We start from the raw sequence: 23981 nt of genomic DNA, 5'->3' as shown, positions 1-23981 counted from the left end.
GTTCATTTTAGGACATGGTCACAAATCAAAGTCAAACATCAGAAATACTCTGTCTGATACTTCATTCTGAGACTTGACTCTGATACTTGAGTCTGATACTTGAGTCTGATACTTGAATCTGATACCTGAGTCTGATACCTGAGTCTGATACCTGAGTCTGATACTTGAGTCTGATACTTGAGTCTGATACCTGAGTCTGATACCTGAGTCTGATACCTGAGTCTGATACCTGAGGCTGATACTTGAATCTGAGACCTGAGTCTGATACCTGAGGCTGATACTTGAATCTGATACCTGAGTCTGATACCTGAGGCTGATACCTGAGGCTGATACCTGAGGCTGATACCTGAGTCTGATACCTGAGGCTGATACTTGAGGCTGATACCTGAGGCTGATACCTGAGGCTGATACCTGAGGCAGATACTTGAGTCTGATACCTGAGGCTGATACTTGAATCTGAGACCTGAGTCTGATACCTGAGGCTGATACTTGAGTCTGATACCTGAGGCTGATACTTGAATCTGAGACCTGAGTCTGATACCTGAGTCTGATACCTGAGTCTGATACCTGAAATTGGTAAAATTAGTAAAATTAGCTAAAATTAGTACCTAGGATCACTTGAGCTTGTGGTGCAATGGTAAGGCCGACGGCTGTAATCTCTAAACGCAGGATCCGTTTTTTTTCCGCCGATCCTTTTTTTTCTCCGCCGGATCGGTTTTATTTTTCTGCCGGATCGTTTTTTTTCTGCTGGATCCATTTTTTTTCCGCCGGATCCATTTTTTTTCGGCCAGATCCGTTTTTTGGCACAGGATCCGTATTTTTTTTTTGCCGGATCCGCTTTTTTCTGCCGGATCCATTTTTTTTTGCCCAGGATCCGTTTTTTGTCTACCGGATCCGTTTTTTTCTGCCAGATCCTTTTTTTTTGGCGCAGGTTCCGTTTTTTTGCGCAGGATCCGTTTTTTCCCGCCAGATCCGTTTTTTTTGCGCAGGATCTGTTTTTGTCGCCGGATCCGTTTTTTTGCGCGGATCCTTTTTTTTGGCTCAGGATCCTTTTTTTACGCAGAATCCGTTTTTTGGCGCCGGATCCGTTTTTTTTGGCGCGGGATCTGTTTTTTTGCGCAGGATCCGTTTTTTGGTCAGATCCGTTTTTTTTTCGCCGGATCCGGTTTTTTTTCGCCGGATCCGTTTTTTTCTGCCTGATCCGTTTTTTTCTGCCTGATCCGTTTTTTTTCTGCCTGATCTGTTTTTTTTGCGCCGGATCCGTTTTTTTGGCCGGAAGCGTTTTTTCCGGCTGATCCGTTTTTTTCTGCCGGATCTGTATTTTTTCCCGTAGGATCTGTGTCTTTTTGGCCGGATCCGTTTTTCCGCACCATCCGTTTTTTGAAAAACTCGCCGGATTGTGCCTGACGGCAAAAACCTGATGTGTGAAAGCAGCCATACTTTTCCATCACACATAGTTTTGGTTTAAAATAATAAGAAAAATAATAAAAAAATATAACTTCCATTGCTTGGATTTGAACCCACAGCTCTCTGTTCCCCAGTCTGATACCTGATACTTGACTTTTCTCAAACATCAAACATCAAAATCAAAATGTTTTCGTCTGATACCTGATACTTGACTACTTTCAAACATCAAGGTCAGAAGGTGTTTCAGATACTCACAGGAGGAAAGGGAAGAAAAGGGATCACTTCAACACCAGTTAAGCTGGTGGCTGAGTGGTTAAGCTCATGGTTTATGGAATAGTATACTTTTGAGTTCTAGCCCCAAATAATCTTTTTTTTTTTTTTTTTTTTCTTAAGTAACATATGACATGTCACTTTCTGCACTCATCAAAGAGAGGTTTCACTATGTGACATATTATGTCAGAAAAAAAATACAAAATGATTTTTCCAGTTGGTGAGAGTGTGCATAGATTTCATAGCCAAAGAAAATCAATGCATGGTAACATTTGGGCTTATGGTCTGGTGGTAAGGTTGCTGGCTGTGGTGTCTCATGTTGAAGCTTTTCCTGGGTTCAATCCCATGTTTGATTTATTTATTTATTTATTTTTATTATGCAGGTTACCACACAAACTCAATCATGTTACACTTTTAATATCTGACTTTCTTATCCCCCTGCCTTGTTAGCAAATAGTTTCAGATATGCGGTGTATTTACATCACATGGCCAAAGAAATTGGGTGGGAGCCACTGATTTACTATATATCTATTTCCAAGTGACTGTACATTTACTTAACGTCATAGGAAAGGGTCTAATGCTCAAATTACTTTATGCAATTGTTTTCTTTGCATCCACCCAAGAACTGGTTGCAAATTCATGACCACTAGGGGTCTCACTAATCCACCGTCTACAGTCTTCTGGAGCAGCAAAAACAGGAAATATGGGAGGGTCCTACACGATCTGATTCTGCAGGGGAAATGCCTGTCTTCAGTGCCATCTCACAGACCTGCGGAGCATCGTTTCTCTCTGTAAGTTTTACCTTGATAATTTTTGCAGTACCATTATATCTCTGGCTGGGAGTGCTGCTGTGTGCTGGAAAAAAACAAGGTAAAGTTTATTGTTACTGCTGTCCAAATATGTATAAACCTAGATTTGCTAGTTCTTTTAAAATCTTTGCATGCCCTTTCCACCTTTTTCATAACTCATCACAGTTTTCTCCTGTTAATTGTAATGTAGGCCAGCCTCTTGTCTCCGTACGTATCATAATACACTGTTGGGGGAACATTTATCAGGACCAACATGTCATATGACGGTCTTGATATGTCCCTTGCAGGTGCAGGATGTCCCAAAGCTCACCATAGGGTCACATGACTGATATTTTTGGTGCATGTTTTGTCAGTGCAGTGCGCAAGCTTCCTCCCTCCTTATTTTCTTCCTGAGTTCTCGATGTATGAATGCGCCCAGTGGCATGGGGTAGTGCACTATGTGTGTGTCTTACAACACAGTGAGTGTTATAAAGGGCAAAAATACGTGTGGAAAATAAAATTGAGATGAACTTATTGTTTGCATGCAGTTTCAGATCTTTCCAATATTTTTTTTGCTGTGTTACGCAAAAGCATTCCACCTCAAGCCACAAATATTACTTTTAATAACATATTGTAAAAAAATGTATGTCTGTCTATCACCTTCTGTTCCCTCTGTTCCGCTAATGACCTAAGGCCGGAGTCACACTAGCATATTGCACCCGATGTGAGAGCATAGGATCCGATATGTTAATAACACTCGTCTCCTGCTCTGCTGCGAGCGGAGCCGAGTGTCATGTGTCTGTGCTCCGAGCCTCTCGCACAGGGAGGCTCGGAGCACAGCTGCGGAGGAGGCGGAGAAACTAATTTCTCCATCTCCTCCATTGCTGGGGTCCGCTTATAATGCACAGTACCCAGATGACATCCGAGTGATGTGCGTTGGATCACTCGCACCCATAGTCTTATATGGGTGCGAGTGAGCCAACAGTTGGCCGAGTGTCCATGACAATCGCAGCATGCTGCGATTGTCTCGGACTGAGGAAAACGGACGACAAAAAGTCAGCTGATGGGAGCTGCCCCATAGCTTAACATTGGTCCGAGTGCAATGCGATTTTTTATCGTATTGCACTCATCCGTTTAAGTTGCCAGTGTGTCGTCGGCCTTAGACTCTAAGCCTCAATAATCCGAACCTCCCACTCCCGTCTTCAAGACTTCTCACGAGCTGCGCCAATGCTCTGTAATGTTCTACCAATAACAATTTAATAACTTGCCAATACCCACAGGTTTAAGCATGCCCCAAAAACGCATTTCTGCAGACTTGCCATCTCCTCACCTGACATATCTAACTATCCCCATTCTGCCCTTTACAATTTTTCTCCCCCAAAAAGTCTGGTCCCTTGTATCATCTGATTGCACCCTCCATGGCTGTAGTAGCACTTTATCTGACTTGTACAGATCCTGGCTGGTAACCGGTTCATGAAGCGTTATGTGTATCTTCTATTTATTATATTGATAGCTGGAACATATATCAATGCAGTTTTTACCATTTACCTTGTGTTCCTTCGATTTCTTCATAGATTGTAAGCTCTTGTGATCAGTAATTTCACTCCTCTTAGTATCTGTTGAATTTTCTGTTACTCTGTATTGTCTCATATTGTATGTACATGTCCCCTCTGAATTGTTAAGCTATGTGCACACGTTGCGGATCTGCAGCGGTTTTTCAGCATGGAATTGCACCAAATCCGTCAATGATTACTAAAGCAAGGTTCATAAATGGGAATCCAGAATTGGTGTGTGCATGCTGCGGAAAATTCCATCCTTATTCTCTCCGTTTATTTTTCCGCAGCAGGTCAATTCTTTTTGCTGATCTGCAGCGGTTCTGCACCCATTGACTTACATTGAGGCACTCAAATCCGCAACAAATCCACAGGTGTAAAAATGTTTGCGGATTTCATGCATATTTTACTGAAAAACTGCAGTGTTTTTGTAAAAAGCAAATAAATCAGAAGGAGGTCCATCGTATTAAACTTTGCCAATTAAAATACGAATAGTTTATCATGAAGTTCTGGACATATAATTCAGGTACTATATCAATAGAGCAAATTAGATTCTAAAAAAGGTGTGCACCTATACTTTGCAATCATACAAAACAATGTGAATGCTTGTTAACAAATGTATTGTTGATAATTTTTTTGTTTTATTTTTTAGGCTTTAATTACTATGGACTTGTCACAGGAGTGTAGTATCCTTTACAGGTTATATTTTTCATTAAATATTTATCCCAATTTCTTAGTTATCCATTTATTTTCTTTTTTAATCCAAATGAATGTGCTTTAACCCTTTAATCACCACCACTCTGTGTTTACATGTTGGTCACTAATGTAATGTATATAACACCTTTGAATACTCGCTACATCGGATTCTTCGCTCTCCTACGTGAGCCTGGCTGCTGTTTTAACTGCCCCGATAAGCAGAACAACATATCTGGCCAGTTTAAACACTTAGGTGGCACTGCCAATAGCAGCTGTTGCATTGAAAGAGGTTTTCCACTATTAAATTTACCCCCTTTAGTGTGTCGTAACTCATCCCAAGTAACAATTTCCTAGTATACTTCTACTAGCTGACCTGCTCGTGTAAGCTCATCTGTCTGTGGCTTCTATATTCTTCAGTTCTTGCTTTTGCTCTGCTATTTCCGATCTGAGGACTGGAGTCAGACAAACTACGCAGGGCATCACTGGTGGTGGCAGGATACCTTTCACTGAGTGACAGCACTCTGGGTCCGCATTCTTAGATCAGACTTCACTCTCCTCTCAGCCTGGAGCTTGGTTTACTGTGCGGTGCTTCCATCTGACAAGTGCTACGGTGTGCAGATCACTAGCTAATATATCATCGGGTTTGTCAGCAGAAGCCAGTTCAAAGCTTTATAAGACTCAGGCTGGAGACACACTAGCTAACAAATAATCGGTCTGATTTTGATGCAGGAGAGTCGGACGACTGCAATGCAATTGTCATGCGACTGTCATGCATTTTTTTCTTTTCGCCACGACAGCACCCACTAGAGAGAGGGGATCCACCCCTAGGAACAGGAAACCTACAGGGAGTTTGGGTTCTTGTCCAGACAAGAGTATTCCTTTAGGGTTACCTGAATACATTCAGGGAGGTATACCCATATTGTGGCCTCTAAACGCACCTACTAGCTCTTTCTATTTTCTTCTATTTAGCTCTTTGTCGTATATATATGAGCTGTGCAAGAATCAGCCCACAGAATCCAAGGAGTGGGACCTATTGTGGGGGTCATTATACAACATGGGAGTGTCTTTTAACCATTTTTAGGACATCACTTCTAACAACAATGTAGTAAACACTCTAGGGGCCATAGATAAACCAAAGGGCATTGCTCTGAACTGAAAATGACAAACCTGACCATTCATTAGTACTGCCACTCGGAGAAACTGCTGGTGTAACTGGTGTATAGGAAGATGGTAGTAAGCACCCTTAAGATCCAAGACTACCATATAACAGTTTGCAAATAAAGTTTTTATAGCTGAACGAATGGATTCCATTTTAAATGTCCTGTATTTTATGATGGTGATTAACTTCCTCAAATTTATTATAGTTCTGAAAGAGCCATCAGGCTTAGTTATCAGAAACAAGGGAGAGTAAAATCCTTTCCATAAGGCCGGAGACACACTGGTGCGAGAGACGGCCGAGTCTCGCTGGTTAAAAGCAAGCTGTGGCACCTGCATTCCGGAGCTGAGCGTGCAGCTCCATGTATTGCTATGGAGCCGCACGCTCCGCTCCGGAGTGTAGGTGCCACAGCTTGCTTTTAACCAGCGAGACTCGGCCGTCTCTCGCACCAGTGTGTCTCCGGCCTTACTGACATGACAGAACCTCTATTAAAACATGTTTGGTTAAGAGAGAATTAATCTGAAGGTCAAGTGCTTCCTGCTGTAGCCTGGATTTTAAGGAAGTTAGAAGGAAAGAATCCAGAGGTGTCAGAATAAAATCTAAGGTGAGGCCTGAAGATACTAAATTTATGGCCCATGAATTAGCTGCTATTTCCTTCCATTGATCTACAAATTTCAGCAATCTACCTCCTACAGGTAGAATAGGATTACCGGAATTTATCTGCTGGTTTGAAGGGACGTTTATTGAATAATTTCAATAGTTTCCCTTGTGCCTGAAGTCCTTGTTACTCCAGCGGTCCTTAAAGTCTCTTTCCTTGTCAAAAGGTGGCTTCCTGAACGCCATTCTGTAAGAAGGAATAAAGGGACTAGGGAACCCCAACTTCCTCTCACCCGCCTTGGTCAGTACATCAGCCAGAACAGCTCCGAAAAGCTCACCCTGACAGAGTATGGCACACAACTTAGACCTAGACTGGGCATCCACCTTTCAGTTCTTTAACCACAACGCTCGTCGAGCTGTATTAGGCTACGTTCACATTTGCGTTGTGCGCCGCAGCGTTGGCGCCGCAGCGCACAACGCAAACAAAAACGCAGCAAAACGCATGCACAACGCTGCGTTTTGCGCCGCATGCGTCGTTTTTTTCATTGAATTTGGACGCAGCAAAAATGCAACTTGCTGCGTCCTCTGCGCCCCGACGCGGGCGCCGCAGTGACGCATGCGGCGCAAAACGCAAGTGCGCCGCATGTCCATGCGCCCCCATGTTAAATATAGGGGCGCATGACGCATGCGGCGCCGCTGCGGCGCCCGACGCTGCGGCGCTGGCCGCAAATGTGAACGTAGCCTTAGTAAGGTGTAGCTGTTCTGGCTGCTAAGCAGAGCGAGTCTATTGAGGCATCTCATAGAAAACCCGCAGCACCCAACCTTTCCTGCCATTATTTATTTATTATTTTTACCTTTGTATACTGATCCAGGCTTTGTTACAGTGTACCGGACGCACAGGTAACAACCATGGCGCCTCCACCGGAAGTGGCATTCTAACCTCGCGAACACTGAAGTTTAACCAACCACTTCCGGTACGCTGATGCTACTGCGCATGCGTCCGCGTCTCTAATGCACCGGCGGAAGATGCCATGGTAAGTGCTACACCTGCAGCTATCTCATGTCGCCCATCAACATCTTCCCACTCCAGAAAAGCGGGGTAAGTGTTGTAGGCAGAGGAGACGCCAGTGTCACAGAAGCCACAGCGCTCATACCCCAGGAGCGCACTCCACTTACTTGTCCCCAGTCAGGGCCGGACGAGGTAGGTGCCGCTTCTGTTTCTGATAACTAAGCCTGATGGCTCTTTCAGAACTATAATAAATTTGAGGAAGTTAATCACCATCATAAGATACAGGACATTTAAAATGGAATCCATTCGTTCAGCTATAAAAACTTTATTTGCAAACTGTTATATGGTAGTCTTGGATCTTAAGGGTGCTTACTACCATCTTCCTATACACCAGTTACACCAGCAGTTTCTCCGAGTGGCAGTACTAATGAATGGTCAGGTTTGTCATTTTCAGTTCAGAGCAATGCCCTTTGGTTTATCTATGGCCCCTAGAGTGTTTACTACATTGTTGTTAGAAGTGATGTCCTAAAAATGGTTAAAAGACACTCCCATGTTGTATAATGACCCCCACAATAGGTCCCACTCCTTGGATTCTGTGGGCTGATTCTTGCACAGCTCATATATATACGACAAAGAGCTAAATAGAAGAAAATAGAAAGAGCTAGTAGGTGCGTTTAGAGGCCACAATATGGGTATACCTCCCTGAATGTATTCAGGTAACCCTAAAGGAATACTCTTGTCTGGACAAGAACCCAAACTCCCTGTAGGTTTCCTGTTCCTAGGGGTGGATCCCCTCTCTCTAGTGGGTGCTGTCGTGGCGAAAAGAAAAAAATGCATGACAGTCGCATGACAATTGCATTGCAGTCGTCCGACTCTCCTGCATCAAAATCAGACCGATTATTTGTTAGCTAGTGTGTCTCCAGCCTGAGTCTTATAAAGCTTTGAACTGGCTTCTGCTGACAAACCCGATGATATATTAGCTAGTGATCTGCACACCGTAGCACTTGTCAGATGGAAGCACCGCACAGTAAACCAAGCTCCAGGCTGAGAGGAGAGTGAAGTCTGATCTAAGAATGCGGACCCAGAGTGCTGTCACTCAGTGAAAGGTATCCTGCCACCACCAGTGATGCCCTGCGTAGTTTGTCTGACTCCAGTCCTCAGATCGGAAATAGCAGAGCAAAAGCAAGAACTGAAGAATATAGAAGCCACAGACAGATGAGCTTACACGAGCAGGTCAGCTAGTAGAAGTATACTAGGAAATTGTTACTTGGGATGAGTTACGACACACTAAAGGGGGTAAATTTAATAGTGGAAAACCTCTTTCAATGCAACAGCTGCTATTGGCAGTGCCACCTAAGTGTTTAAACTGGCCAGATATGTTGTTCTGCTTATCGGGGCAGTTAAAACAGCAGCCAGGCTCACGTAGGAGAGCGAAGAATCCGATGTAGCGAGTATTCAAAGGTGTTATATACATTACATTAGTGACCAACATGTAAACACAGAGTGGTGGTGATTAAAGGGTTAAAGCACATTCATTTGGATTAAAAAAGAAAATAAATGGATAACTAAGAAATTGGGATAAATATTTAATGAAAAATATAACCTGTAAAGGATACTACACTCCTGTGACAAGTCCATAGTAATTAAAGCCTAAAAAATAAAACAAAAAAATTATCAACAATACATTTGTTAACAAGCATTCACATTGTTTTGTATGATTGCAAAGTATAGGTGCACACCTTTTTTAGAATCTAATTTGCTCTATTGATATAGTACCTGAATTATATGTCCAGAACTTCATGATAAACTATTCGTATTTTAATTGGCAAAGTTTAATACGATGGACCTCCTTCTGATTTATTTGCTTTTTACAAAAACACTGCAGTTTTTCAGTAAAATATGCATGAAATCCGCAAACATTTTTACACCTGTGGATTTGTTGCGGATTTGAGTGCCTCAATGTAAGTCAATGGGTGCAGAACCGCTGCAGATCAGCAAAAAGAATTGACCTGCTGCGGAAAAATAAACGGAGAGAATAAGGATGGAATTTTCCGCAGCATGCACACACCAATTCTGGATTCCCATTTATGAACCTTGCTTTAGTAATCATTGACGGATTTGGTGCAATTCCATGCTGAAAAACCGCTGCAGATCCGCAACGTGTGCACATAGCTTAACAATTCAGAGGGGACATGTACATACAATATGAGACAATACAGAGTAACAGAAAATTCAACAGATACTAAGAGGAGTGAAATTACTGATCACAAGAGCTTACAATCTATGAAGAAATCGAAGGAACACAAGGTAAATGGTAAAAACTGCATTGATATATGTTCCAGCTATCAATATAATAAATAGAAGATACACATAACGCTTCATGAACCGGTTACCAGCCAGGATCTGTACAAGTCAGATAAAGTGCTACTACAGCCATGGAGGGTGCAATCAGATGATACAAGGGACCAGACTTTTTGGGGGAGAAAAATTGTAAAGGGCAGAATGGGGATAGTTAGATATGTCAGGTGAGGAGATGGCAAGTCTGCAGAAATGCGTTTTTGGGGCATGCTTAAACCTGTGGGTATTGGCAAGTTATTAAATTGTTATTGGTAGAACATTACAGAGCATTGGCGCAGCTCGTGAGAAGTCTTGAAGACGGGAGTGGGAGGTTCGGATTATTGAGGCTTAGAGTCTAAGGCCGACGACACACTGGCAACTTAAACGGATGAGTGCAATACGATAAAAAATCGCATTGCACTCGGACCAATGTTAAGCTATGGGGCAGCTCCCATCAGCTGACTTTTTGTCGTCCGTTTTCCTCAGTCCGAGACAATCGCAGCATGCTGCGATTGTCATGGACACTCGGCCAACTGTTGGCTCACTCGCACCCATATAAGACTATGGGTGCGAGTGATCCAACGCACATCACTCGGATGTCATCTGGGTACTGTGCATTATAAGCGGACCCCAGCAATGGAGGAGATGGAGAAATTAGTTTCTCCGCCTCCTCCGCAGCTGTGCTCCGAGCCTCCCTGTGCGAGAGGCTCGGAGCACAGACACATGACACTCGGCTCCGCTCGCAGCAGAGCAGGAGACGAGTGTTATTAACATATCGGATCCTATGCTCTCACATCGGGTGCAATATGCTAGTGTGACTCCGGCCTTAGGTCATTAGCGGAACAGAGGGAACAGAAGGTGATAGACAGACATACATTTTTTTACAATATGTTATTAAAAGTAATATTTGTGGCTTGAGGTGGAATGCTTTTGCGTAACACAGCAAAAAAAATATTGGAAAGATCTGAAACTGCATGCAAACAATAAGTTCATCTCAATTTTATTTTCCACACGTATTTTTGCCCTTTATAACACTCACTGTGTTGTAAGACACACACATAGTGCACTACCCCATGCCACTGGGCGCATTCATACATCGAGAACTCAGGAAGAAAATAAGGAGGGAGGAAGCTTGCGCACTGCACTGACAAAACATGCACCAAAAATATCAGTCATGTGACCCTATGGTGAGCTTTGGGACATCCTGCACCTGCAAGGGACATATCAAGACCGTCATATGACATGTTGGTCCTGATAAATGTTCCCCCAACAGTGTATTATGATACGTACGGAGACAAGAGGCTGGCCTACATTACAATTAACAGGAGAAAACTGTGATGAGTTATGAAAAAGGTGGAAAGGGCATGCAAAGATTTTAAAAGAACTAGCAAATCTAGGTTTATACATATTTGGACAGCAGTAACAATAAACTTTACCTTGTTTTTTTCCAGCACACAGCAGCACTCCCAGCCAGAGATATAATGGTACTGCAAAAATTATCAAGGTAAAACTTACAGAGAGAAACGATGCTCCGCAGGTCTGTGAGATGGCACTGAAGACAGGCATTTCCCCTGCAGAATCAGATCGTGTAGGACCCTCCCATATTTCCTGTTTTTGCTGCTCCAGAAGACTGTAGACGGTGGATTAGTGAGACCCCTAGTGGTCATGAATTTGCAACCAGTTCTTGGGTGGATGCAAAGAAAACAATTGCATAAAGTAATTTGAGCATTAGACCCTTTCCTATGACGTTAAGTAAATGTACAGTCACTTGGAAATAGATATATAGTAAATCAGTGGCTCCCACCCAATTTCTTTGGCCATGTGATGTAAATACACCGCATATCTGAAACTATTTGCTAACAAGGCGGGGGGATAAGAAAGTCAGATATTAAAAGTGTAACATGATTGAGTTTGTGTGGTAACCTGCATAATAAAAATAAATAAATAAATAAATAAATCAAACATGGGATTGAACCCAGGAAAAACTTCAACATGAGACACCACAGCCAGCAACCTTACCACCAGACCATAAGCCCAAATGTTACCATGCATTGATTTTCTTTGGCTATGAAATCTATGCACACTCTCACCAACTGGAAAAATCATTTTGTATTTTTTTTCTGACATAATATGTCACATAGTGAAACCTCTCTTTGATGAGTGCAGAAAGTGACATGTCATATGTTACTTAAGAAAAAAAAAAAAAAAAAAAAGATTATTTGGGGCTAGAACTCAAAAGTATACTATTCCATAAACCATGAGCTTAACCACTCAGCCACCAGCTTAACTGGTGTTGAAGTGATCCCTTTTCTTCCCTTTCCTCCTGTGAGTATCTGAAACACCTTCTGACCTTGATGTTTGAAAGTAGTCAAGTATCAGGTATCAGACGAAAACATTTTGATTTTGATGTTTGATGTTTGAGAAAAGTCAAGTATCAGGTATCAGACTGGGGAACAGAGAGCTGTGGGTTCAAATCCAAGCAATGGAAGTTATATTTTTTTATTATTATTTTTCTTATTATTTTAAACCAAAACTATGTGTGATGGAAAAGTATGGCTGCTTTCACACATCAGGTTTTTGCCGTCAGGCACAATCCGGCGAGTTTTTCAAAAAACGGATGGTGCGGAAAAACGGATCCGGCCAAAAAGACACAGATCCTACGGGAAAAAATACAGATCCGGCAGAAAAAAACGGATCAGCCGGAAAAAACGCTTCCGGCCAAAAAAACGGATCCGGCGCAAAAAAAACAGATCAGGCAGAAAAAAAACGGATCAGGCAGAAAAAAACGGATCAGGCAGAAAAAAACGGATCCGGCGAAAAAAAAACGGATCTGGCGAAAAAAAACGGATCTGACCAAAAAACGGATCTGCGCAAAAAAAACGGATCCCGCGCAAAAAAAATGGATCCTGCGCCAAAAAAAAGATCTGACCAAAAAACGGATCCGGCAGAAAAAAACGGATCCTGCGCAAAAAAACGGATCCGGCGCCAAAAAACGGATTCTGCGTAAAAAAAGGATCCTGAGCCAAAAAAAAGGATCCGCGCAAAAAAACGGATCCGGCGACAAAAACAGATCCTGCGCAAAAAAACGGATCTGGCGGGAAAAACGGATCCTGCGCAAAAAAACGGAACCTGCGCCAAAAAAAAAGGATCTGGCAGAAAAAAACGGATCCGGTAGACAAAAAACGGATCCTGGGCAAAAAAAAATGGATCCGGCAGAAAAAAGCGGATCCGGCAAAAAAAAAATACGGATCCTGTGCCAAAAAACGGATCTGGCCGAAAAAAAATGGATCCGGCGGAAAAGAAATGGATCCAGCAGAAAAAAAACGATCCGGCAGAAAAATAAAACCGATCCGGTGGAGAAAAAAAAGGATCGGCGGAAAAAAAACGGATCCTGCGTTTAGAGATTACAGCCGTCGGCCTTACCATTGCACCACAAGCTCAAGTGATCCTAGGTACTAATTTTAGCTAATTTTACTAATTTTACCAATTTCAGGTATCAGACTCAGGTATCAGACTCAGGTATCAGACTCAGGTCTCAGATTCAAGTATCAGCCTCAGGTATCAGACTCAAGTATCAGCCTCAGGTATCAGACTCAGGTCTCAGATTCAAGTATCAGCCTCAGGTATCAGACTCAAGTATCAGACTCAAGTATCAGCCTCAGGTATCAGCCTCAGGTATCAGCCTCAGGTATCAGCCTCAGGTATCAGCCTCAGGTATCAGACTCAGGTATCAGATTCAAGTATCAGCCTCAGGTATCAGACTCAGGTATCAGACTCAGGTATCAGAGTCAAGTATCAGACTCAAGTATCAGACTCAAGTATCAGAGTCAAGTCTCAGAATGAAGTATCAGACAGAGTATTTCTGATGTTTGACCAGAGTCAAGTCTCAGAATGAAGTATCAGACAGAGTATTTCTGATGTTTGACTTTGATTTGTGACCATGTCCTAAAATGAACACTGTACAGGAGGTATGTTATAAAACAATGAATCGTGCCTGATATATTGCATCATTAGGAGCAGTTACTGTTGATGGATATCCTTTACATGTCTATATAAATTATCTGTTTTAGTTTACATTATAGTTTACAGAATATTATATTTAGAGATGGTTAAATAATTTCAGATTTGGTCTGCTGTTGGAATTTTCATCTGATAATTTTTATAAGTCTTTTTCCATGTTTATATGTATAGGTGGAGCTTAAAATTCAGTGCTTAGTGGATGTTCCCTGTGACAAAGTCACTGGTAAAGTTCTGGAGGGGAGATATGTTTCACTACACTTGGTGTCAGTGATCTCAAACCCAGATTTTTTTCCGGCACACTAAGTGCTGTGAGGGGTTAATAGCTAATTTACATAATGGGCTGAGTTTTTGTGAACAACCATAGAGTGGGTGGGAGGTTGTTCACCTTATCTCCACCCCGGGGAGTGGTCTGGGGCTTAAATAGCTGGACTCCAGAGGCAGTCTTGGATCAGCAGGGCTGGAGAGAGGATCTCCAGTGGTTTGTGCCCTGAGGAGGAAAGACTGAACAGGTATTGCTCCAGAGCGGACAGCTCCCCGCAAATGTATGGACCATGTTATAGCATTTTGTTTTATTGTTGCTTTTTCTGTTTTACCTGAAGTACTGTGTTTTACTTTTCCCTTCATGTAGGTTTATGCCTCTATCTAATAAACCAACAGAAGATTTAAGGAAACAGTGTTAATGTTTTCTGTCTCCATGTACCGCTGAGTGAGTTGCACTGCCACATCCCCTTGAAGCCGCTTCCTATTTCAATGCTCTAGACTGTGTTTCTTCTCACTTTGTATGTTGGTATTTCTGGTAGAAAATTAATCTCAAAAGTCTTGCCCAGGCATATAATTTGCTAACAGACTACACACAGGATTCAAAATATATGGAATCTGGCACTCTAAAAAAAAAGGCTGAATTTTATTGAAATCAAGAAATAGTGCATCAAATATATTGACGTTTCGTTCTAATTCACCTTCACCTCTTTTTTGTCTAAGGAGTGCCATTTTTCTTTCTAAATTTTGAATTACACACTGGATTAATCTGTAGTTTGAAACCATAAATCAAGAACCCAGTGCATGGGTCTGCTAGAGAGCTGCAGTGCTCACACCAAATATCTGGTGATTTTGTAAACTGGGTCTACTTAAAAATTTGCTGCTAAAGAAGAAATAGTATAAAAATAAATGTTACGTACTTTGATGATCATGAATGATGGAAAACTATATGAATTGAAATTATTACCTGTGATAGGCTTTGCCGTTCCCTTTTATCCAAAAATTTCATGAGAATTTCCAGTTCATTGGGGTTTTTACCAGCCAATGTGGATAGTTCCTGAGCTGCTGCCAGAACGTTGCGCCACTTGACATTGAGAATTCCGTACCTGGCTTTAGAGGATTCATCATTGCCGCTTTTGTTAAAAGATTTGTTAAGGTGTGCGAAAGCTTCTTCATATCTTTCTATAGGTAGAAGACATGGGAAACAAATGTGATTATAGATAATGTTGTGTTATACTGTAGAGATATAAATTATTATAACATTGGGTCTGACATTTCTGAGGATACAGTAATGAAACGTAATTTCAATGATCAACTTTATACACTGAAGTCTAGAAAGTTGGAGGTGCTGTTGCATTGCTGTCTATAGTAGCATGGCGCTAATGCAGCCGCTATGATACATTTGGACTTTGCATTGGCATTTGATACTGTATCACGCAACAGTCTTGTACTGAAGCTGGAGAAGCAGGGACTAAAGGACGCTATATGCATATGGTCAAAAAAAAAATGGTTAATGGACAAGAAACAAAGTTGTAAGAGGTTCATTCTCTAAATCGGACAAAGTCAGCAGTGGGGGCCACAAGGATCAGTAGTGGAGACAATAAATATCTGCATTAGGACCAATTATTTTTAATCTCTTTATTAATCACCTAGATGGGATTGAGAGTAAAGTATCAGTTTTTGCTGATGACACAAAACTTTGTAGGAAAATAAGAAATGAGTTTGACAGTACAAGATTACAAAACAATCTGGATAAGATGTCTGCATGGGCAAACACTTGGCAAAATAGGTTTAATGTTGATAAATGTAGATTAACGCAAATAGGATGGAGAAATCACATATGCATTTGATGGAAACATACTTGGGATTACAGAACAAGAGGAAGACTTGGGTATTCTGGTTACAAGTAAGCTGAGCAGCAGTACTCAATGTCAAGGAGCAGCCGCAAAAGCAAACAAGATTTTAGGCTGTGTAAAAAGAGAGATAAAATCCCATGATCCAAATATATTATTATCCGTCCATAAATCACTTGTAAGGCCACATCTAGAAAATGGGCTCCAATTTTGGGCTCCACATGTGAAAAGAGGAAAATGGATAATTAGTCACTTAAAAGGCTGCAACTAGATTATTGCAAGGGATGGAGGCCTCTCACATGAGGAGAGGTTGGAATAGTTGGGCTTGTTTAGCTTAGAAAAAAGATGCCTCAAAGGGGATCTCATTTACATGTATACATATATGTGTGGTCAGTACAGAGGATTGGGAAATTACTTATTCCTTACAAAAAGCTTACAAAGGACCAGGGGTCATCCATTACCTGTGGAAGAAAGGCGACTCTGGCTTTTAAATAGGAAAGGGTTCTTTACAGTTAGAGCAGTCAGACTGTGGAATGCCGACCACAAGAGGTAGTAATGACAGATACTATGACAACATTTAAAAAAAGGCTGAATTCTTTTCTGAAAACAAATACCATTGTGGGTTTTAAATAAGCTACTGATAGATCAGGCATATTAATGGAGGAAGATTGAATTTGATGGACTTTTGTCCTTTTATCAATCTTTTTACTGTAACTATGTAGCTATTTACATAAAAGGCCACAGTACTTGTGGTCAATAGTGGTACTACAAGTGTTACAAGAAATTGCACCACCAAGAAGGACAAGGTGTAAGATTATACAAACGGAGGAAGAAGCAGGTGTCTGCTAATCATCAAATTTTCAAGCACTTCCCTCCAATCTGTTGCATGTGGGATGGACGTAAAGCCAGATTGAAAGCAACATTTTTTTAGTCACATGAAACCTCAAAAATTTAATGAAGTCTTGTGGGATAATCCTGTGATGCCTCCTGTTTATTAACATGACAGTTATCACCACTTAGAGTCACCACTTAGAGGGCAGAATCCTTGAATTGAGAGGCTTTGGTTTGTAATTCTGGCCAATAGTAACGCATATAGCCTTAGATGTCAGCACTGTTCAGCATTACATGTCCCACTGGTTGGGAGATCAACAACGAGCTGGAATAAATGCAGGATGTAATAGAGGTTAACAATATGCATTGCCAGAATAGAAGAATAGCACGTAGTTATCCATTCTGTACTGTAAGTGAAACTGGACTTCACATACTAAACCTAAAGCATCAGTCTGCACAAAGCTTCAGAAATGGTTTACACAACATTAGGCTATAACCTAGACGTCCAGCTACAGGTGTCCTGTTTACCTCATGCCACCTACTCTCAAAGGCCATCATGGTGCATAGCAAGATGGCAATGGAAGGTGTATTGGAGGTCTATCCTCTCCATCGATGAGTCCCGCTTTTGTCTTGGATGCAATCAGAGCTAGAGATTGGTCTGGAGGCCATGTGAGCAATGCTGTGAAGATGCCATCAAGAAGGAATGTCACACTGATCCTACTCCAGAGTTTATGGTTTGTGGTGAAATAATGTATGATAGCCAAACCTCACTAGTCTGCATTCCAGGTACACTAACAGCGTTACATTGGTTTGGTTGTGAAACTGGTGGAATGGATATGCCTTCAAAGAGTAATAAGAGGCGTTTTTCTACAAAACAAGGCCAGACCAAATGTTGCAACACTGATCAACCCGAGTTGCCTAAATGTGCTACCACGGCCTGCTGCGTCTCTGGACTTGTCTCCCATCGAGTATATATGGGACGTCATTGGTCGGCAATTACAAAAGGAGCTGCCAGCAGTGGATCTTGATGATTTACCCAAGTGCATTCAGAGTGGCAGAGCAGTGCTCAGACAACCATTAATAACCTTATTGATAACAGCCAATAAGTGTAAGTATGGGGATTTCTGCATGTGGGGCTTATACCCGATACTGAATAAATTGACATGTTTTGAAAATGTTTCCTTTTTTTTCTATGCAAATTGCCTCTTCTGAGAAAAAGAGGACTTAACTCTATAGCGCCACCTGTTGGAAGTAGCGATCCTACAAGTCACAATCAACCCTCTAACGAGTCATGCAATATGACTTAGGATAAAAGCCAAATCAGTATCTCAATTCGCAGACACGGTGTTTCGGGCTGTTGGCCCTCGTCAGTGCGAAGCATGAGAACTGATTTGGCTAGGTGAGAGGCTCTGGACTGGGGTCTTTTTTTCATCATTTGCATATTAGTGACATGTCTCCATCCTGTGATTATCAACATTCCACAACTTTTGCCTCTTGCCGCTGCAATTTCAAAGGTTGAGGAGTACAGTTGTGCTCAAGAGTTTACATACCAAAGCAGAATTGTTGCTTTCTTGGCCTTTTTTTCAGAGAATATGAATGATAACACCAAAACTTTTTCTCCACTCATGGTTAGTGGTTGTGTGAAGCCATTTATTGTCAAACTACAGGGTGGGCCATTTACAGTATATGGATACATCTAAATAAAATGGGAATGGTTGGGATATCAACTTCCTGTTTGTGGCACATTGGTATATGGGAGGGGTAAAACTTTTCAAGATGGGTGGTGACTAGTGTTGAGCATTCCGATACCGCAAGTATCGGTTATCGGCCGATACTTGCGGGTATCGGAATTCCGATACCGAGATCCGATACTTTTGTGGTATCGGGTATCGGTATCGAAACAACATTAATGTGTAAAAGAAAGAATTAAAATAAAAAATATTGCTATACTCACCTCTCCGACGCAGCCTTGACCTCACCGAGGGAACCGGCAGCGTTCTTTTCTTAAAATGCGCGCTTTTCCTTCCTTCCGTGACGCCACGGCTTCTGATTGGTCGTGTGCCGCCCATGTGGCCGCGACACGACCAATCACAGCAAGCCGTGACGTAATTTTCAGGTCCTTCTAGGCATTCAGTATTTTAAAATTACGTTCCGGCGTTGTGATTGGTCGCGTCGCGGTCACATGGGCGACGCGACCAATCACAAGCCGTGATGTCACGGGAGGCAGGAGACGCGCGCATTTTAAAATGCGCGCGTCTCCTGCCTCCCGTGACGTCACGGCTTGTGATTGGTCGCGTCGCCCATGTGACCGCGACGCGACCAATCACAACGCCGGAACGTAATTTTAAAATACTGAATGCCTAGAAGGACCTGAAAATTACGTCACGGCTTGCTGTGATTGGTCGCGTCGCGGCCAAATGGGCGGCACGCGACCAATCAGAAGCCGTGACGTCACGGAAGGAAGGAAAAGCGCGCATTTTAAGCAAAGAACGCTGCCGGTTCCCTCGGTAAGGTCCACGCTGCGTCGGAGAGGTGAGTATAGCAATATTTTTTATTTTAATTCTTTATTTTACACATTAATATGGTTCCCAGGGCCTGAAGAAGAGTTTCCTCTCCTTCAGACCCTGGGAACCATCAGGGATACCGTCCGATACTTGAGTCCCATTGACTTGTATTGGTATCGGGTATCGGTATCGGATTAGATCCGATACTTTGCCGGTATCGGCCGATACTTTCCGATACCGATACTTTCAAGTATCGGACGGTATCGCTCAACACTAGTGGTGACCATGGTGGCCATTTTGAAGTTTGCCATTTTGGATCCAACTTTATTTTTTTCAATGGGTAGAGGGTTATGTGACACATCAAACTGATTGAGAATTTCACAAGAAAAACAATGGTGTGCTTGGTTTAACGTAACTTTATTCTTTCATGAGTTATTTACAAGTTTAAGCCCACTTATAAAATGCATTCAAAGTGCTGCCCATTGTGTTGGATTGTAAATGCAACTCTCTTCTCTCACTCTTGACACCCTGATAGCAACACCGCAGAATAAATGCTAGCACAAGCTTCCAGTATCCGTTGTTTCAGATGCTGAACATCTCGTATCTTCACAGCATGGACAATTGCTTTCAAATGACCCCAAAGATGAAGGTCTAAGGGGGTCAGATCGGGGGACCTTGGTGGCCATTCAACTGGCCCTTGGCGACCAATCCACTTTCCAGGAAACTGTTCATGTTTGAATGCTCGGACCTGACACCTATAATATGGCGGTGCACCATCTTGCTGGAAAAACTCAGGAAATATTTAATCTTCAGTGCATAAAGAGGGCAACACATCATCTTGTAGCAATTTCAGATATCCAGTGGCACTGAGGTTTCCATTGACGAAGAATGGCCCCACTATCTTTTGTACCACATATACCACATCATACCAGCAATTTTTGTGTTCCAACAGTCTTGGAGCAATCTATCCACAGGGGGTTAGTGTCAGACCAATAGCGGCTGTTTTGTTTGTTAACTTCACCATTCACAAAAAAGTTTGCCTCATCACTGAAGATAATGTTCTGTGTAAACTGAGGGTCCTGTTCCAATTTTTGTTTTGCCCATTCTGCAAATTGAGCATGCCGATCTGGGTCATCCTTGTTGAGATGCTGCAGCAGCTGGATTTTGTAAGGGTGCCTTTTTTTAGTAGCTAATATCCGCCAAAGGGATGTTCGACTGATGCACTCTCCAGTGACATGCGGCGAGTGCTACGCTGTGGGCTCTTGCTGAATGAAGCTAGGACAGCCACTGATGTTTCTTCATTAGAGACAGTTATCTTGCGTCCACATTTAATTGGCAAATCCATTACTGAACCTGTTTCGCAAAATTTGGCAAGCAGTTTGCTAACTGTAGCATGGGAGATGGGTGGTCTCGCAGGGTGTCTTGCACTGAAATCTGCGTTCACCAGACATCAACACAATTTCTATCTGCTCCTCACGTGTTAACCTCTGTGACATGTCATTTAACCTCTGTGACATGTAAATGGCTGTAAACAAAGAGAAAATTGTAAATAACTCATGAAAGAATAAAGTTACGCTAAACCCAAGCACACCATTGTTTTTCTTGTGAAATTCTCAATAAGTTTGATGTGTCACATGACCCTCTTCCCATTGAAAAAAAATAAAGTTGGATCCAAAATGGCCAACTTCAAAATGGCTGCCATGGTCACCACTCATCTTGAAAAGTTTTCCCCCTTTCATATACTAACGTGCCACAAACAGGAAGTTGATATCACCAACCATTCCCATTATATTTAGGTGTATCCATATAAATGGCCCACCCTGTACTGTGATTTCTCTTTTTAAATCATAATGATAACCCAAAACATCCAAATGACCCTGATCAAAAGTTCACATACCCTGGTGATTTTGGCCTAATAACATGCACAGAAATTGACACAAATTAGTTTGAATGGCTACTAAAGGTAACATCCTCATCTGTGACCTGTTTACTTGCAATCAGTGTGTGTACATAAAAACTGAGTGAGTTTCTGGGATCCAGACAGACTCTTGCATCTTTCATCCAGCCACTGACATTTCTGGATTGTGCGTTATGGGGAAAGCAAAAGAATTGTCAATGGATCTATGGGAAATGGTAGTTGAACTGTATAAAACAGGAAAGGGATACAAAAAGATATTCAAGGAATTGATAATGCCAGTCAGTAGCCTTCAAACTGTGATTAACAAATGTAAAATTAGGGGCTCTGTAAAAAGAAAACCACGGTCAGGTAGTCCAACAAAAAATGTCATCCACAACTGCCAGGAAAATTGTTTGGGATGCAAAGAAAAACCAACAAATAACATCAGCTGAAATAAAGGACTCTCTGAAAACTAGCGGTGTGGCTGTTTCAAGATGAACAATAAGAAGGCACTTGAAGAAAAATGGGCTGCATGATCGAGTTGCCAGAAATAAACCATTACTGCACAAATGCCACAAAGTATCTCGCCAACAAAATGCAAAACAGCACAGAGACAAGCCTCAAAACTTCTGGAACAAGGTAATTTGGAGTGATGAGACGAAATTTAACTTTTGGACACAACCATAAATGTTACATTTGGAGAGAGGTCAACAAGGCCTATGATGAAAGGAACACCAATCTTACTGTAAAGCACAGAGGTGGATCGCTGATGTTTTGGGGATGTGTGAGCTACAAAGGCACAGGAAACTTGGTCAAAGTTGAAGTCAAGATGAATGCATGTCATCAGCAAATACTGGAGGAAAATTTTAACTCATCAGCACAGAAACTTGGACATTCCAACATGACAACGATCCAAACACAAGGCCAAGTCGACCTGTCATTGGCTACAGCAGAACAAAGTGAAGGTTCTAGTGGTCATCTCAGTCTCCTGACCTCAATATCATTGAGCCACTCTGGGGAGATCCCAAGCACACAGTTCATGCTAGACAGCCCATGAATTTACAGGAACTGGAGGCTTTTTGCCAAGAATAGTAGGCAGCTTTACCATCTGAGAAAATAAAGAACCTCATCCACAACTACCACAAAAGACTTTAAGCTGTCATTGATGTTATAGGGGGCAATACACGGTATTAAGAAATGGGGTATGTGAACTTTTGATCATGGTCATTTGGATGTTTTGGGTTGTCATTATGATTTAAAAAGAGAAAACACAATAGATTGACAATAAATGTCTTCACTCAAACGCTAACCATGAGTGGAGAAAAGGTTTTGGTGTTATCATTCATATTCTCTGAAAAACAGCCAAGAAAGCAAAAATTCTGCCAGGGAATGTAAACTTTAGAGCACAACTGTACATGTGCGCAGGGGTGTAGTTGGAAATAAGGGAGAGAAATGAGTTGGCAGACAATGATCACATGTTTTTAGGTGTCTGGAATAGTGCCAACAAATCACTTTGCCATGATCAGGGTATTTAGTAGCAGGGCAGCAAACAGTATATTATCCCCAAATGAATGAAAGCCAAGGTACATCTTTGCATGACTGTTAAACCTATCCATCTGGAGTCCAATTTTTTTTGCTCACAAACTATTTTCTAGACTAAATATAAGTGCAGTGAACTCTCAGCTGTGAAGTATTTGGCTTATATTGATTTTTAACTTTACATTCACTGGCATCAAGCAGAAATTCTAAAAATAGTAAGAAAATAAATTACAATGAAAAGCAAAGCTTTATTTTTTGGACTATAAAACGCACTTTTGTCCTACAATAATTTGGAGGAAAATGGGGGTGCATCTTATAGTCAGGATGTACCTGTTGTGGATGGGGAGATGGTGATGCGGCAGCGGCGGAGAAGCAGATCACAGCTGGCAGGAGCCGGCTACTGCAGCTAAGCCCGAAGCCCGCTGCTAAAGAGAAATTAATATTCACTATTTTCCACACCTATAGTCCCGCCTAACTCTATGCACTAAATCTGGCACCGAGAGGTGGGAAGGACTGTGGGTATGGAGATCAGTGAATATTCATTTCCTTTAATAGCAGGCACACAAGATCGCCCAGCTGCCGGCTTCCTGCAGGGCCCAGACAATCACATGTGTCTGCTACTAAAGGGAATGAATATTCACTGCTCTCCACTCCCATAGCTGTGGGGAGCAGTAAACATTCATTGATCTTTAATAGTTGGCACAGTAGGCAAAGCGGCCGGACGATCATGTATGACCACTATTATTGAGAATGAATATTCACTGCTCTCAATGTCCCTGGGAGTAGAAAGCAGTGAATATTCATTCTCTTTAGTAGCGGGCACATGTGACTGCCTGGCAGCTGCAGGCTACTGTGCCCGCTATTAAAGTGAAATGAATATTCACTGCTCCACATGACCACAGTCCAGAGTGTAGTGAGAAGTGAGTATTCTCAGCTTGTAACAAGTGCCTGACCTCAGTGCAATGCGCTGCTTACAAGCTGAAATCAGGTGCTTCCATCAGAACAGGGCACTACGAGGGAGCACAGGAAAGTAAGTAGAATGGTTTATGTTTTTTTATGTTTTTCTCATATGGACCATGCATACCAGGATGGGGATGGGGTCATGCATACCAGGATAGATATATGGGGGCTGTGCATACCAGTATGGTGATGAGGGGACCATACATACCAGAATATGGGTGAGGAGACCATGCATACCAGAATGGGGATGAGGGGGCCATGTATACCTGAATTGGGAACATATACAGTATATACCAGGATATTGGG

General features: G+C 42.1%; 1 protein-coding gene across 2 annotated transcripts in view; it reads right to left on the bottom strand.

The window, feature by feature from the left end:
- TTC34 (tetratricopeptide repeat domain 34) overlaps window positions 1-23981 on the bottom strand; it is a 210248-nt gene that overhangs the window by 96806 nt on the left and 89461 nt on the right. For both annotated transcript variants that reach the window (XM_077250435.1, XM_077250436.1), the window contains exon 7: window positions 15059-15273. In XM_077250435.1, the coding sequence (XP_077106550.1) occupies window positions 15059-15273 (215 nt within the window). The remainder of the gene's footprint in view (window positions 1-15058; window positions 15274-23981) is intronic.

The sequence above is a fragment of the Ranitomeya variabilis genome, chromosome 4 (assembly GCF_051348905.1).
Source record: "Ranitomeya variabilis isolate aRanVar5 chromosome 4, aRanVar5.hap1, whole genome shotgun sequence".
NCBI lineage: Eukaryota > Metazoa > Chordata > Amphibia > Anura > Dendrobatidae > Ranitomeya > Ranitomeya variabilis.
Note: the sequence above shows the minus strand (reverse complement) of the source record. Positions and strands in the feature narration are given on the sequence as shown.